Source organism: Equus przewalskii, chromosome 1 (assembly GCF_037783145.1).
Source record: "Equus przewalskii isolate Varuska chromosome 1, EquPr2, whole genome shotgun sequence".
Classification (NCBI taxonomy): Eukaryota; Metazoa; Chordata; class Mammalia; order Perissodactyla; family Equidae; genus Equus; species Equus przewalskii.
This window is the reverse complement of record NC_091831.1, coordinates 60367738-60384599: the sequence shown is the minus strand read 5'-3', so window position 1 is coordinate 60384599 and position 16862 is coordinate 60367738. Positions and strand designations below refer to the sequence as shown.

The window sequence follows — 16862 nt, the reverse complement described above, 5'->3', positions numbered from 1 at the left end:
ACAAGGAGGTGATATTGTAGAACCTGTGCTTCTGGTGCAGTGGGACCAGGTTGATTCTAGCCTAGTGCTTACATTAGATAGCATACTATGGCAATCATGTAAGGAAGGAGACCTACCTCTGGGTGCTCTAAGTCAAGGCCAAGAGAATGACCTCCAGTTAGGGAAAAATTACCTAATATAGGCCTTCCAGTTCACTGCCAAAAATTATGGAGCTTGGTACGTAGTAGGTACTCCATAAATGTTTTAATGAATGCTTAAATACAGATGCACCACAGTTAAAAACTGCCAAAAACTGGAAACAGCCAAAAAAAAGTAGATAAACAAATTGTGGTATATTCACACAGTGGAATACTTATAGCAATAAAAATGAGTGAACTGCAGATATGCACAAAAACATGGACAAATCTTAAAGAGAGAAGCCATATATAATAGAGTGCATAGTGCATGATTCCATTTATAAAGTTCAAAAACAGACATAATTAAACTCTTGTTTCTGCTTAAGGATGCATAGATAGCAATGCTGTTTTAAAAAAAAAAAAAAAGGCAAGGAAATGAACCCCCAAAAAGTCAGAGTAGTGATTACCACTGGGAGGAGAAGAGGCTTATGATTGGTTAGTAAGGGCCATGTTGCGGGAAGGGAGGGAGGTTTTGGGGATGCTGATAGTCTGTTTCTTGACTTGAATTGAGGTTTTGGGGGTGTTCATTTTATAACAGTTTGTTAAGTTGTACATTTATGTTTTATGCACCTTTCCACATGGTCATCATATTCCACAATGAAAAGTTTTTTAAGTTCTTATGATTCTAGGAGGAAAAACTACAAAGATCATGTGACATAATCAAACATAGAGTATTTTAGCTCTTAGTCTGATTGATAAAATGAGAAAGATAGGGGCCGGCCCTGTAGCTGAGTGGTTAAGTTCGTGCACTCTGCTTCTGCGGCCTGGGATTTCGCCGGTTCAGATCCTGGGCGCAGACATGGCACTGCTCGTCAAGCCACACTGAGGTGGCATCCCACATGCCACAACTAGAAGGACCCACAACTAAAAATACACAACTATGTACTGGGGGGCTTTGGAGAGAAAAAGGAAAAATAAAACCTTTAAAAAAAAAATGAGAAAGATACCATTGACCCAGTTTGGAGAGTACCAGGAAAGTACTATAGATTGTCTATATTAAGGTTTCCTTGTTACTGAGTTCCTAATGTGGATTCCTGGGCTCTGTGGTTTGGGGAAATGGAAATCAGAAGAGGAGCAGCACTAAGCAGAAGCTGGTCAACATCTGCAATCCATTAAGGACCTGATGCTTCATTAAAAAGCATTAAAATCAGTGTCTCCCCAGTGTTATTCACTTCTTAGAAATTGTATTCATTTCCATCACAGCATGTTGCGTGAGATGTGGGAAATAGACAAATAGCACAGATCTTCCTCCCTGTCAGGGGAATCCCAAAGCCCCTATTTATAAAACGACTCTATTGAGCCATCATAGAAAGCAGAATTAGAGGTCAGCAAATCTTTGACCATCTCTTGAAAAGAATTTCTTCACAGAGTGTCATCAGATTAAAGTTAAGTATCAAATTGCTTCATTAGTAGGTTTTAAACTGAGATGATGAACAGCTTCCCAAGTGTTTGGGTTCTGCGAACTTCTGAAACCATTCCCCTGTATATCACTGACTTTGGTGATTCTTTAATTAGCTTAAGCCTCAAAAAGCTTAGTTGGCCTATGATTAGATTATTAAAATCAAAGTCCTGACCCTGATCTTACTTGTTAAGATGTATAACAGATCAAATGGCTACAGCTCATTTAGGAAGTGTCATAATAGATAACTGTGACTAATTGGAGGGCACAGTTAGAAATATTTTCATTGAAGATATCCAGCCATCACTGTAAACAGCTTCATGTCAATTTTTTTAATTGAGGTAGCACTGATTTATAACATTATGTAAATTTCAGATGTACATCATTATATTTAGACTTTTATATAGACTATGTCGTGTTACCACCAAAAGTCTAGCTGCCATCCATCACCGTATGAATGTACCCTTTACGCCTTTCACCCTCCCCCACCTCCTTCCCCTCTGTTAACCACCAATCTGTTCTCTGTATCTATGTGTGTGTATGTTTGTGTGTGTGTGTTTATGTTCCACATATGAGTGAAATCATATGGTATTTGTCTTCCTGTAAGGGGAAAGCAATTAGCCAGCTTGCCTTTCTCAGGGTAAAATTCTAGAGTTTTGTTCCCCTGTTGTGTACAAATTTGACATTCCTTGACTAATTTATTCAGTCTCGGCTCTAGACATAGCATAAATTTCTGATTTATAGACATGAATAATTGTCTAGTTTTCTGCATTTTATGCTGCTTTTTGTTAGAGGTTCCTGCCTTACCTTGCTGTCTGTCTTCTTTCAGGGTCTGACATTTCAGGAAGTGGAGAACTTCTTTACTTTCCTAAAGAATATTAACGATGTGGACACTGCATTGAGCTTTTACCATATGGCTGGAGCATCTCTTGATAAAGGTAATGAAACTCAAAAGTTTTTTCTTGAAGGTATAAACACTGAATCTGTAATATATGAGGTGACTACCCTTCCTTAACAGTAATAAGTGAGTTTTTCTTGACATTGTTTTTTTGTTTTGTTTTGTTTTGAGCCTTGCATTTCACCCTGAGAGGCCAAGCTTGTGCTAAAGGCTATAGTCAAGGCAGATGCCCATCTTTAGATGTTTAGCCTTGGAAAATAGTCATCTAAGCTGAGGCACAGTGCATGAACCTTTAGAACTTCTCTCATTGAGCCAGAGTCATGACATATATAATGTGAAACTAAAGTCACTATGCATTTTAATTCATTCTTTGGTGAGAAGGAATGGTTTGGTTTATTTTTTGTATCAAAGTTTTGCTTTTTTTTAAGATAAAATCATGACTCTGAGAATAGTCCCCCCTATTAGCTTACTTCATATAAATTCAGTCGCAGTTTGTACAGGCCAGGTGAGAAAGCATAGGAATTGAAAACACAATTTTTCCCCATCGTTTTATTATGAAAAATTTCAAACAGAACAGTTGAAATAATTATTCAGAGAATATCTGTATATCCAGCTCAATTAACATTTTGCTGTATTTCCCTGATAGGATATCTATGCAAATATTCAACCCTCTAACTATCAATCTCTCTTCTTTTTTGATGCATTCAAAGTAAGTTACAGGCATAAATGCACTTCACTCCTAAACACTTCAGCATGAACATTAATTTAAGTTCACTATTTGTTTAAAGTTCCCTTGTGCCCCTTCACAGTTGATTTCTGCCCTCACTCACCAAGAGGCAAACTTAATTCTGTATTTTTTCACCATAGATTAATTTTGTTTGTTATAGAACTTCATACAAATGGAATTATACAATGTACACTCTTTCTAAAGTTTCTCCCAGCATGTTTTTGAGATCTATCTATGTTGTTGCATATAGAGTAGTTTGTTCCCTTTTATGAAATGTAATCCATTGTGTGAATACTCCATAATTTGTTTATCCATTTTCTACTGGACACCTTGGCTGTTTCCGGTTATTGGCTATCTTAAATAAAGCTGCTATGAACATTCTTCTGTTAGTCTTTTTGAGGACATGTATTTTTATTTCTCTTTGATAAATACCTAGGAGAGCATTGCTGGATCCAGGGGAAGATGAGTTCATTTATAATAGACTGTCAGACTGTTTTTCACAGTGTATCTTTTTATACTCCCAACAATTGGTGGCATCAGTCTTTTTTAATTTTAGAGGTTCTGGAGTATATATAAAGATTTCTCGTTGTGTTCTTAATTTGTATTTCTCTGATGACTTCTGCTATGGAGCAGCTTTTTGTGTTCTTGTCATTTAGATATCTTCTTTGGTGAAGTGTCTGTTCAAATTGTTTGCCCATTTTAATTAGGTTGCCCATTTTTATTAGTTCTTGATATATTCTAGATATAGGTCCTATATCAGATATATTTTGTGAATATTTTCCTAGTCTATGGCTTCCCTATTCAGTTTCTTAATCATGTCTTTTGATTAACAGAAATTTTTTTATTTTGATAAAGTCTAATGTATCAAATTTTGATTTTCTGGTTATTACTTTCTGATCCTAATAAACCTTTATCTATCACCAAACTGTGAAGATATTTCCCCTAGAAGCTTTAGCATTTTAGCCTTATATATCATATATGATCCATCTCAAATTAATTTCTATATATGGTGTGAAGAAAAGGTCAGTATTTCTTTTTTTCCACATGGATGTCAAGTTGTACCAGCACCATTTGTGGAAAAGGCCCTCCATTGGTTTGCTTTGGTACTTCTATGAAAAATCAGGGGCTGGCCTGGTGGCACTGTGGTTAAGTTTGCACATTCCGCTTTGGTGGCCTGGGGTTCGCCGGTTCAGATCCCAGGTGTGCACATGGCACTGCTTGGCAAGCCATGCTGTGGTAGGCGTCCCACATATAAAGTGGAGGAAGATGGGCACAAATGTTAGCGCAGGGCCAGTCTTCCTCAGCAAAAAGAGGAGGATTGGCAGCAGATGTTAGCTCAGGGCTAATCTTCCTCAAAAAATAAATAAATAAAAATGAATCAAATGACCTTTTAAATGTAGATCCATTTGTGAGCTCTCTATTCTGTTACATTTATCTCTGTGTCTGTCTTTATACCCTAACTCACTGTCTTGATTACTGTAGCTTAAAGAAAGTCTTGACATATCAGGTATTATAAATCCTCCCAAATTGATTCTTCTTTTTCAAGATTGCTTTAGATATTTTAGGTCTTTTTTATTTCCATATAAATTTTAAAATCAACTTGTCACTTTCTACATAAAAAAGAGGTGGGATTCTGGGGCTGGCACAGTGGCATAGTGGTTAAGTTCGCGTGCTCTGCTTCGGCAGCCTGGGGTTCACAGGTTTGGATCCTGTGTACAGACCTACACACTACTCATCAAGCCATGCTGTAGCAGTGTCCCACATACAAAATAGAGGAAGACTGGCACAGATATTAGCTCAGTGACAATCTTCCTCAAGCAAAAAGAGGAAGATTGGCAACAGATATTAGCTCAGGGCCAATCTTTCTCACAAAAAAAAAAAAAAATAAGAGGTAGGATTGTGATTACAATAACATAGAATAAACTGATTAATTTGGGGAGAATTGACAATGATAATGAGTCTTCCAATTCATGAGCATATTATCTCTTTCATTTTTTTAGTTCTTCTTCAATTTCTCTCAGCAGTGGCTTTGTAGTTTTAAAGTATACAGGTCTTGCATATATTTTTAAAAACTCGTGCCCAAATATTTTATTTTTTATGCTATTATAAATGAAATTTTTATTTCATTTTCCAATTGTCTACTGCTAGTATTAAAATACAATTGATTTTTTATATTGATCTTCTATTCAGCAATCTTGCTAAATTCACTTGTTCTAGTTGTTTTGTAGATTCCTTAGGTTTTTCTATGTAAGCAATCACATCGTCTGCAAACAGAGATCATTTCACCTCTGCTTTTTTGATATTTATGCCTTTTTTTTCTTGCCTTATTGCACTTCCTCCAACCACCAGTCCAATGTTGAATACAGTGGTGTGAGTGGGCATCCTTAGCTTCTTCCTGATTTTAGGGGGAAGAATTCAATATTTCACCATTAAGTTGGATATTAGATTAGACTGTTCATAGATGGCCATTATCAGATCAAGGAAATTCCTTTCTTTTCCTAATTTAAGAAAGGTTTAAAATATCAATGGCAATTGAATTTTGTCAAATACTTCTTCTATATATAGATATAGAAATGATTTAATGGCTTTTCTCCTTTCTTTTCTTTCCTTTTTTCAGTTATTTTATTGAAATCATAAAGGTTTATAACACTGTGTAATTTCAGGTGTACATTATTATTTATCAATTTCTGTATAGAGTGCATCATGGTCACCACCAATAGTCTAATTTTTATCCATCACCATACATACGTGCCCTTTTACCACTTTTGCCCACCTCCCAGCCCTGTTCCCATCTGGTAACCACTAACCTGTTCTCTTTATCCGTGTGTTTATCTTCCATATATGAGTGAAATCATGCAGTATGTGTCTTTCTCTATCTGGCATATATCGCTTAACATCATACACTCAAGGTCCATCCATACTGTTGCAAATGGAATGATTTTGTCATTTTTTATGTCTGACTAGTATTCCATTGTACCTATATACCACATCTTCTTTATCTGTTCATCCATAGTGGGGCACTTGGGTTGCTTCCGCGTCTTGGCTATTGTGAATAATGCTGCAGTGAACATCGGGGTGCATAGATCTCTTTGTATTGTTGATTTCCAGTTCTTTGGATAAATACCCAGTAGTGGGATAGCTGGATCATATAGTATTTCTGTTTTTAATTTTTTTTAAATCTCCATACTGCTTTCCATAGTGGCTGCACCAGTTTGCATTCCCACCAGCAGTGTACGAGTTGCCTTTTATCCACATCCTCTCCAACGTTTATTATTTTTTGTCTTGGTAATTATAGCCATTCTGACAGGAGTAGGATGATATCTCATTGTAGTTTTGATTTGCATTTCCCTAATAATTAGTGATGTTGAACATCTTTTCACGTACTTGTTGGCCATCTGTATATCTTCTTTGAAAAACTATCTGTTCATGTCTCCAGCCCATTTTTTGATTGGGTTGTTTTTCTTTTTATTCTTTTTTTTTTTTTTAAGGTTTTATTTTTCCTTTTTCTCCCCAAAACCCACCAGTACATAGTTGTATATTTTTAGTTGTGGGTCTTTCTAGTTGTGGCATGTGGGACACCACCTCAGCATGGCTTGATGAGCAGTACCACGTCCACGCCCAGGATCTGAACCGGCGAAACCCTGGGCCGTCGAAGTGGAGCGTGTGAACTTAACCACTCAGCCACAGGGCTGGTGCCTGTATTTTTATTCTTGAGTTGTGAGTTCTTTATGTATTTTGGATATTAACCCCTTGTCGGATATATGATTTTCAAATATTTTCTCCCAGTTGGTGGATTGTCTTTTCATTTTGTTCATGGTTTCCTTTGCCTTGAAGAAGCTTTGTAGTCTGATGTAGTCCCATTTGTTTATTTTTTCTTTTGTTCCCCTTGTCTGAGTAGACATGGTATTCGAAAAGATGCTGCTAAGACCAATGTCAAAGAATGTACTACCTATATTTTCTTCTAGGAGTTTTATGATTTCAGGTCTTACATTCAAGTCTTTCATCCATTTTGCATTAACTTTTGTGTATGGTGCAAGATAATGGTCTGTTTTCATTCTTTTGCATGTGGCTGTCTTGTTTTCCCAACACTATTTATTGAAGAGACATTCTTTCTCCGTTGTATGTTCTTGGCTCCTTTGTGGAAGATTAACTGACCATAGATATGTGGTTTTATTTCTGGGCTTTCAATTCTGTTCCATTGATCTTTGTATCTGTTTTTGCACCAGTACCATGCTGTTTTGATTATTACAGTTTTGTGGTATATTTTGAAGCGAGGGATTGTGATGCCTCCAGCTTTGTTCTTTTTTCTCAGGATTGCCTTGGCTATTTGGGGTCTTTCATTGTCCCATATAAATTTTAAGATTCTTTGTTCTATTTCCATGAAGAATGGCATTGGGATCCTAATTGGGGTTGCATTGAATCTGTAGATTGCCTTAGGTCATATGGACGTTTTACTTATGTTTATTCTTCCAATCCATGAGCATGGAATATCTTTCCATTTCTTTATTGTCTTCTTCAGTTTCTTTCAATAATGTCTTATAGTTTTCAGCATTTAGGTCATTCACCTCTTTGGTTAAATTTATTCCTAGATATTTTATTCTTTTTGTTGTGATTGTAAATGGGATTGTATTCTTAAATTCTCTTTCTTCTTGTTATCACTATATAGAAATGTAACTGGTTTTTGTGACTTGATTTCATACCCTGCAACTTCGCTGTAGTTGTTGATTATTTCTAGTAGTTTTCTGATGGATTCTTTAGGCTTTTCCATATATAGAATCACATCATCTGCAAACAGTGAGAGTTTCATTTCTTCCTTTCCAATTTGGATTCGTTTTATTTCTTTCTCTTGCCTGATTGCTCTGGCCAAAACCTCTAGTACTGTGTTGATAGTAGTGGTAAGAGTGGGCATCCTTGTCTTGTTCCTGGTCTCAGAGGGGATGGCTTTTAGTTTTTCACCATTAAGTATGATTTGACTGTGGGTTTGTCACATATGGCCTTTATTATATTGAGGTACTTTCTTTCTATGCCCATTTTATTGAGAGTTTTTATCATAAATGGATGTTGGATCTTGTCAGATGCTTTCTCTGCATCTGTTGAGATGATCATGTGATTTTTATTCCTCATTCTGTTATTGTGGGTGTATCACATTGATTGATTTTCAGATATTGAACCATCCCTGTGTCCCTGGAATAAAACCTACTTGGTCATGGTGTATGATCCTTTTAATGTATTGCTGTATTTGGTTTGCCAATCTTGTTGAAGATTTTTGTATCTATGTTCATTAGCAATATTGGCCTGTAATTTTCCTTCTTTGTGCTGTCCTTGCCTGGTTTTGGTGTCAGGGTGGTGTTGGCCTCATAGAATGAGTTAAGAAGCATTCCATCTTCTTCAATTTTTTGGAATAGTTTGAGAAGGACAGGTATTAAATCTTCTTTGAATGTTTGGTAGAATTCTCCAGAGAAGCCATCTGGTCCTGGACTTTTGTATTTGGGGAGGTTTTTGATTACTGTTTCAATCTCTTTACTTGTGATTGGTCTATTCAGATTCTCCATTTTTTTCTTGATTCAGTTCTGGGAAGTTGTATGAGTCTAAGAATTTATCCATTTCTTCTATGTTAATCCAATGTGTGTGCATAATGTTTTTCATAGTATTCTCTTTTAATCCTTTATATTTCTGTGCTATCAATTGTAATTTCTCTTCTTTCATTTCTAATTTTATTTATTCGAGCCTTCTTTTTTTCTTGTTAACTCTGCCTAATGGTTTGTCAATTTTGTTTGTCTTCTCAAAGAACCAGCTCTTAGTTTGACTGATCCTTTCCACTGTTTTTTCAGTCTCTATTTCAATTATTTGTGCTCTAATTTTTATTGTTTCCTTCTGCTAACTCTGGGCTTTGTTTGTTCTTTTTCTAATTCTGTTAGGTATAGTTTAAGATTACTTATTTGGAAATTTTCCTGTTTGTTGAAGTGGGCCTGTATTGCTATGAATTTCCCTCTTGTAACTGCTTTTGGTGCATCCCACAAGAGTTGGTATGTTGTATTTTCATTTTCATTGTCTCCAGGTATTTTTTTAATTTCTCCTTTCATTTCTTCATTGATCCAGTGGTTGTTCAGTAGCATGTTGTTTAGTCTCCACATATTTGTGACTTCCCAGCTTTTTTCTTGTAGTTGATTCCTAGTTTCATAGCATTGTGGTCAGAAAAGATGCTTGATATGATTTCATATTTCTTAGATTTATTGAGGCTTATCTTGTTTCCCAACATATCTTCTATCTTTGAGAATGTTCCATGTGCACTTGAGAAGAATGTGTATTCTGCTGTTTTTGGATGGAATGTTCCATATATGTCTATTAAGTCCATCTGGTCTAGTGTTTCATTTAAGGCCACTGTTTTCTTGTTGACTTTCTGTCTGGATGATCTACCCATTGATGTAAGTGAGGTGTTGAGGTCCCCTACTATTATTTTGTTGCTCTTAATTTCTCCCTTTAGGTCTGTTAATAGTTGCTTTGTATACGCTGGTGCTCCTGTGTTAGGTGCATATATATTTATAAGTGTTATGTCCTCTTGGTGGAGTGTCCCTTTTATCATTATATACTGCCCCTCTTCGTCTCTCATTATCTTTTTTATCTTTTTTTCTTCTTCTTCTTCTCCCCAAAGCTCCCCAGTACATAGTTGTATATTCTAGTTGTAGGTCTTTCTGATTGTGCTCTGTGGGATGCCTCCTCAGCATGGCTTGTTGAGCAATACCATGTCTGCTCCCGAGATCTGAACCAGCGAAAGAAACCCTGGGCTGCCAAAGCAGAGCACACAAACCTAAACACTTGGCCACAGGGCCAGCCTGTCTATTTTATCTTGAAGTCTGCTGTGTCTGATATAATTATGGCAATACCTGCTTTCTTTTATGTGCCATTTGCTTGGAGTATTGTCTTCCATCCTTTCACTCTGAGCGTATGTTTGTCTTTAGAGCTCAGACGTGTTTCCTGGAGGTAGCATATTGTTGGGTCTTGTTTTCTAATCCATCCACTCACTCTGTGTCTTTTGATTGAAGAATTCAGTCCATTTACATTTAGAGTGATTATCGATATGAGGGCTTAATACTGCCATTTTATCTCTTGTTTGCTGATTATTCTATATTTCCATTGTTTATCCTTCTTTGTATTTCTGACTGCCATTTCATTTTGGTGGTTTTCTGTGGAGGTTTTCTCAGTTTTCTCTTTTCTTATGAATTGTGGCTCTGCTCTGATTTTTTGTTTAGTGGTTACCATGAGGTTTGTATAAAAGATATCATAAAGGAGATAGTCCATTTTCTGATAGCCTCTTATCTCCATCAGTCTAAGCAGGTTCCATCCCTTGCCTCTTCCCCTTCTGAGTTATTGTTGTTACAAATTATTCTGTTTTGTGTCGTGAGTTTGTGAGTAAGTCAGTGTTTATAGTTACTTTTGATGCTTTCCTTCCCTTTATCTTTTAAATTATAATATATAATTAAGTTATATATTTGCTACCCTGTTCTGAAAGAGAACTGCAGTTTTCTGATTTTGTCTGTCTCTTTATCTCCTTGCTCAAAGCTTTGTAAACCTTTGCCTTTTTGTTTCAGGTATGAGGACATCCTTAATCATTTCTTACAGGGGAGGTTAGTGGTGATGAACTCTCTCAGCTTTTGTTTATCTGGGAAAGCTTTTATTTCTCCATTGTATTAAAGCATAGTTTCACTGGATAGAGTATTCTTGGCTGAAAGTTTTCATCTTTCAGTATTTTGAATATATTATTGCATTCTCTCCCAACCTGTAAAGTTTCTGCCAAGAAATCTGCTGAAAGCTTGATAGGGGTTCCTTTGTAGGTTATTTTCTTCTGCCTTGTTGCCCCTAACATATATATATATACATATATATATAAAATCATTGCATTTTTGCCAGTTTTGCTAATATATGCCTTGGAGAAGATCTTTTTGCATTGATGTCAGTAGGAGTTCTATTAACTTCATGTATTTAAGTCCAGTTCTTTCCCCAGGTTTGGAAAGTTCTCAGCTATTATTTCTTTGAATGAGCTCTTTGCTCCTTTCTCCCTCTGGAATACCTGTAATTCCTATGCTGCTTTTCCTAATTGAGTCAGATATTCTTGAAGAATTCCTTCATTTTTAAAAACTCTTATTTCTCTCTCCTCCACCTGATGCCTTTGTTTCCTCCATAACATCAGCTGTGCTTTTTAAAGATTCCAGATTACTTTTTATCTCATTAATTGTGTTCTTCATGTCTAGAATTTCTGCTTGGTTTTTTTAAAATATAGTGTCAATCTCTTTGGTGAAGTATTCCTTCTTCTCATTACTTTTATTCCTGAGCTCTTTGAACTGTCTTTCTGAGTTTTCCTATAACTTGTTGAGTTTCTTCATGACAGCTATGTTGAATCCTCTGTCATTTAGATTGTAAATTTCTGTGACTTCAGGGTTGGTTTCTGGAGAATTGTCATTTTCCGTCTGTTCTAAATTTTGTTGCTGTATTTTCTCATGGTGTTTGATGAACTAATCTTTTGCCAGCACATTTGTGGTAGTAACAAGGCACAGATTCCACCTGCTACTGCTGGTGGGGCAGAAGCTGTGTCTGTGTTCCCACCCCATCTGTTGGAAGTTGTGCAGGTACAGTGGGTGCTCCCATTGGCCAGGAAAGCATTTGCACACAGGTTCAGGGCTGCTGCCTCACCAAGGCACATTCTCACTTGTGGGGCCACAGCAGTACTATGGGTGCTCATGCCAGCTGGGAAAGCATTCACATGCGTGCATATATCTGCTGCCACCTCTTTTTACAGTCACCCCAGCTGCTGTGCTTGGTGGGTGGCATTTGTTTGCAGGGTCTATGCCTGGGCCATTCATTGGGACCACAGCAGCAGAGTGGGCTCTCCCACCAGCTGGGAAAGCATTCACATTCAGCCCAGGGCTGCCACTGCCCCTTCCCACAGTTGCACCAAGGCGCATTTCCACTTTCAGGGCCACAGCAGTACTTTGGGCGCTTGCTGGCCTGGAAAGAATTTGGGTGCACACACAGGGCTGCCAGGAGAGGGTAGGGGAGTGCTCACCTATCTCCACCACTTCCCGGGGAGCCAGTCCATTCACCTTCAGATGTATAGCTGCATATCTCTCTCAGGCATCCTGTTGTGCTGTGTAGGTATCCTCTGTTGGCCAATGAATGTCCATTTAGTCATAGGTCAAAGGGGGAGAGAGAAAGGGTACACCTCACTCTTCCATGTTGCTGACATTCACTCCTTTATTTTCTTAATATGGTAGATTACATTGATTATCCCTTATTGTCCTGAAATAAACCCAACTTCATCATGCTGTATTAGGCTTTTTGTATATTGCTTGATTTCATTTACTAACATTTTTGTTAAATATTGAGGAATATTAGTCTGTAATTTTCTGTTTGTAATCTCTTTTCAGGTTTTGTTTCAGAGTATACAAAACTCATAAAATGATATAGGGAGATTTTTCTTATTTCCTGGAAGAATTTGTGAACGATTGCTGTTCTTTCTTTCTGAATTGTTTGATAGAATTCACCAGTGAAACTATCTGGGCCTGCAGTTTTCTTTGTGGAAATGTTTTGAGAATTTAATTTCTTTAATAAAAATATAGATATCAGAGTTTGTGTTTCCTCTTGTATGAATTTTTATAAGTTGTCTTTTTTTAGAATTTTCCCATTTTATCTAAGGTTTTGAATTTATTGACATAAAGTTGTTCATAATATTCCATTATTATCCTTTTGATGTCTGTATAATCTGTAGAATCTGAAATCCCTTCTTTTACTGGTAACATTGGTGAATTACGTCTTCTCTCTCTTTTTTTCTTATTTAATCTACTTAGGGGTTTAGCAATTTTGTTAAACTTTTCAAAGAACCAATTTTTGACTTTGTTAATTTTCCCTATGCTTTTTTTTTATTGCATTGATTTCTGCTCATATTGTTATGATTTCCTTCCTTCTACTTATTTTAAGCATATATTATTTGCTTTTCTTTTTCTAGCTTCTTAAGATGCAACTTTACCTACCATTTCTAAGATAAGCTTTCAAAGCTATAAATTACCCCTCGAAACACTGCTTTATCTACATTCTACAAATTTTGATATGTTATATTTTCATTATCATCCTGTTTGAAATATTTTCTGATTTTCCTTGTGATTTCTTTGGTGATCCTGTGTTATTTAGATTTATGTTGTTTAATTTCCCAATATTTTGTTTTTTCTAGGTATATTCTTGTTTTTGATTTCTAATTTAATTCCATTGTGGTCAGAGAATACATTCTATAAAATTTCAGTTCTTTAAAATGGATTGAGACTTGTATTATGGCCCAGCATATGGCCAATTTTGATGAATGTTTCATATACATTTGAAAATAATGTGTATTCTGCACTGTTGAGTATAGTGTTATAAAAATGTCAGTTAGGTCAAGGTGGTTGATAGTGTTCAGATTTTTTCTGTTCTTACTAACTTTTTTGTCTAGTTGCTCTATCAGTTAGTGAGAGAGGGATGTTAAAATCTCCAAGTATGATATGTGGATTTGTCTGTTTTTCCCTTTATAATGATGTCAGTCTTTGCTTCATGAATTTTGAGCTCTGGTATTAAGTACGTAAACACTTAATTGATTATGATTATTATGCTTTCCTGATGAATTGGCCCTTTTATCATTATGAAATGTTTCCCCTTTATCTGTAGTAATATGCCTATTCTTGAAGTCTATTTTGTCTGATACTGATATAATTATTCCAGTTTTTTGTGATTATTCTTTGCATGATATGTCTTCTTCTATTCATTTATGTTCAACTTATCTGTGTCTTTAAGTTGCATCTCTTCTAGACATACAGTTGGGTCTAGTGGCCTTATAGCTATGAGTCTTTGCATTGTATATTTTAGTAGTTTCTCTAGAAATTACAACTTTTCATGGTTTACTTAAAGTTAATATTGTACCACTTCAAGTAAAATGTAAGAATCTTGCAATCATATAGTTTCATTTACCATCCCCCCATCCTTTATGCTATAGTTGTCATTTATATTTCATCTGTATATGTTATAATCTCTATAATACAATGTTAGGATTTTTGCTTTCAACAGTTATATTTTCTTAAGAAATAAGAGAAAAAGTAATTTTTATATTTCCTATATTTACCATTTAGTACTCACATTTACCATTTTGAATGCTTTTCATTTATTGCTCAATATCTAAATTTATATCTGGTATCATTCCCATCAGCGTGAAGAACTTCCTTTATCATTCCTTGTGGTACAGATCTGCTAGCAATAAATTCTATTTTTAGTTTTTGGTTTATCTGACAGTGTCTTTATTTCACCATTGGATACTACAATGTATGATTTTTAAATCTCTCCAAAGCACTGACAGGTTTTATAAACACTATCTTGCTTATTCAACACTTGTTGGTGGATTCCTTAAGATTTTCTAATATAAGATCATGCCATCTGCAAATAGAAATCATTTTACTTCACTTCCTTTTTATTTCATTTTCTTGATGCACATAACTTTTTAAAATAGCAATATTTTGTTTTCTTGTTTGTTTGGTTAAAATAATACCTTCTCTAGGGGCTGACCTGGTGGCGGAGTGGTTAAGTTCGTGCACTCTGTTTCAGTGGCCCAGGGTTGACAGGTTCAGATCCCGGGTGTGGCCCTACACACTGCTCATCAAGCCACTCTGTGGCAGCGTCCCACATACAAAATAGAGCAAGATTGGCACAGATGTTCGCTCAGTGACAATCTTCCTCAAGGAAAAAGAAGAAGATTGGCAATAGATGCTAGCTCAGGGCCAATCATCCTCTCTCTCTCACACACACACATATTAATATCATGGAGGTTATTATGCACATGTCTATAGCACCACAGGGTCATTTCTCCAGAGTGGCTTTGGTTATATTGCTCTGTTTCACAAAACAGATTTGACAGCATCTGTAAATCCAAAGATACAAGTTTTGAAGTCATCACTTATTGTAAAAATAAAATTAATAAGCTCCTCTTTATATTTGCATACTTTTTTTTGAAAAGCCCAACTAAAGACAATTGAATCGCTTTAAAGAACAATTATATAGAATGAATCAATGTGTTAAAATTATAGGGTGTACAAAATAGGTTGATTCAGGGTAGTGGTGGCAAAGGAAAGAGCAATCTAGTAGTTGAAAAAAAAAAGACAGTGTTTCTTTCAAATGACTTCAGGACATTTCCTGAGATGTTTAATCTCTATAGTCCATGCCTCGTTATCCTTGCTAATAAAAACAATGGTACAAATTATACAGTCATATTTGATAACCAAAAATATGTTTGCTTTGAGATATAAGATCTGTGGCATTTGTTTTGACTTATTAGTTTGTTTCCCTGGATTTGGATTCCCTGAGTGTAAAATGATAGGTATCTAGGGGAAACTGGCGTAGATTCATGGTAAGTAACAAGGAAAGGCCAAGGGTATTCATTACCTCGGGCTACTGTAATGAATTACCACAAACATGTTAATTTAAAGCAACAGAAATTTACTCTTTCACCATTCTGAAGGCCACAACTCCGAAATCAAGATGTTGGCAGGGCCACACTCCCTCTGAAGCTCTAGGGGAGAATCCTCTCTTGCCTTTTCCAGCTTCTCGTGGCTCTAGTAATTCCTTGGCTTATGACTGCATAATTCCAATCTCTGCTTCTGTCTTCACATGGCCTTCCCCTCCTTCTCTCTATATGACCTTCTTCTGTTTATCTCTTGTAAGGGCACTTTGTCATTGGATTTAGGGCCCACCTGAGTAATCCTCAACCCAGATTTCATCTCAGGATCCTTAACTTAATTACATTTGCAAAGACCCTTCTTCTAAACAAAGTCACATTCACAAGTTCTAGGGGCTAAGATGTGGACATATCTTTTGAGTGGCCACCATTCAACCCACTATAGCAACCAAGAACTAAATATTACCCATATGTAGTCCACAAAATAAGGCAAAAATAGAAATAAAAAAATCTGAGTTTAATTTACTGTGAGAATATTTGTGTATGTCTGTTTAAAAACTTAATAATTTTTAGAAACCTAATTATGCTCTTTACCTGGGTAACTTCTATTTATCTTTCAAGTCTCAGTTCAAATATCACTTCTTCAGAGAGGCATTCCCTGACCATTCAATGTAAATTATAAAAAACTAACTATATTTGCTATAGCTTTTATAATATAAAAAAAAAGAAGTGTTAACCTAACATCTTCTGCCTTCACTATTGTCATCCATTCCTATCCATAAATTATGGACATAGGCTTGAATTTCCACAAATATAGCTAATCAGGTAGAACAGAGACTACTAACTACAGTATTTTGTACATAAATGGTAGGGCCTCAGTAAATACTTACTAATTGAATTATTCCCCATCTATCCAGGACCTCAAACAAACAAAAGTAGGCATTGTCCTTGATTCCTTACTCTCTTACAGACATTTATTTCTTCAATAAATCCTTGACTCTACTTCCAAAACCTGTCCTGCACCTGACTCCATTTCTCCATCTCCCCTACTATAGCCCTGGCTTCTTTACCCAGGCTTACAGGGCTCCATATGGCATGGCCTTGTATGCTCTCTGAGTTCATCAACTACCATTTTCTTTCTAGTTCATTCCATGCCACATTGTTCTTGTTTTATATTCTAAATACACCAAGTTCATTCC

At 36.1% G+C, this 16862-nt stretch overlaps 1 protein-coding gene across 7 annotated transcripts in view; it reads left to right on the top strand.

Annotated features, from left to right (window-relative positions):
• Window positions 1–16862, top strand: part of MICU1 (mitochondrial calcium uptake 1) — a 280401-nt gene that overhangs the window by 236358 nt on the left and 27181 nt on the right. For all 7 annotated transcript variants that reach the window (XM_070565467.1, XM_070565458.1, XM_070565477.1 and 4 more), the window contains one exon: window positions 2405–2513. In XM_070565467.1, coding sequence (XP_070421568.1) covers window positions 2405–2513 — 109 coding nt within the window. The remainder of the gene's footprint in view (window positions 1–2404; window positions 2514–16862) is intronic.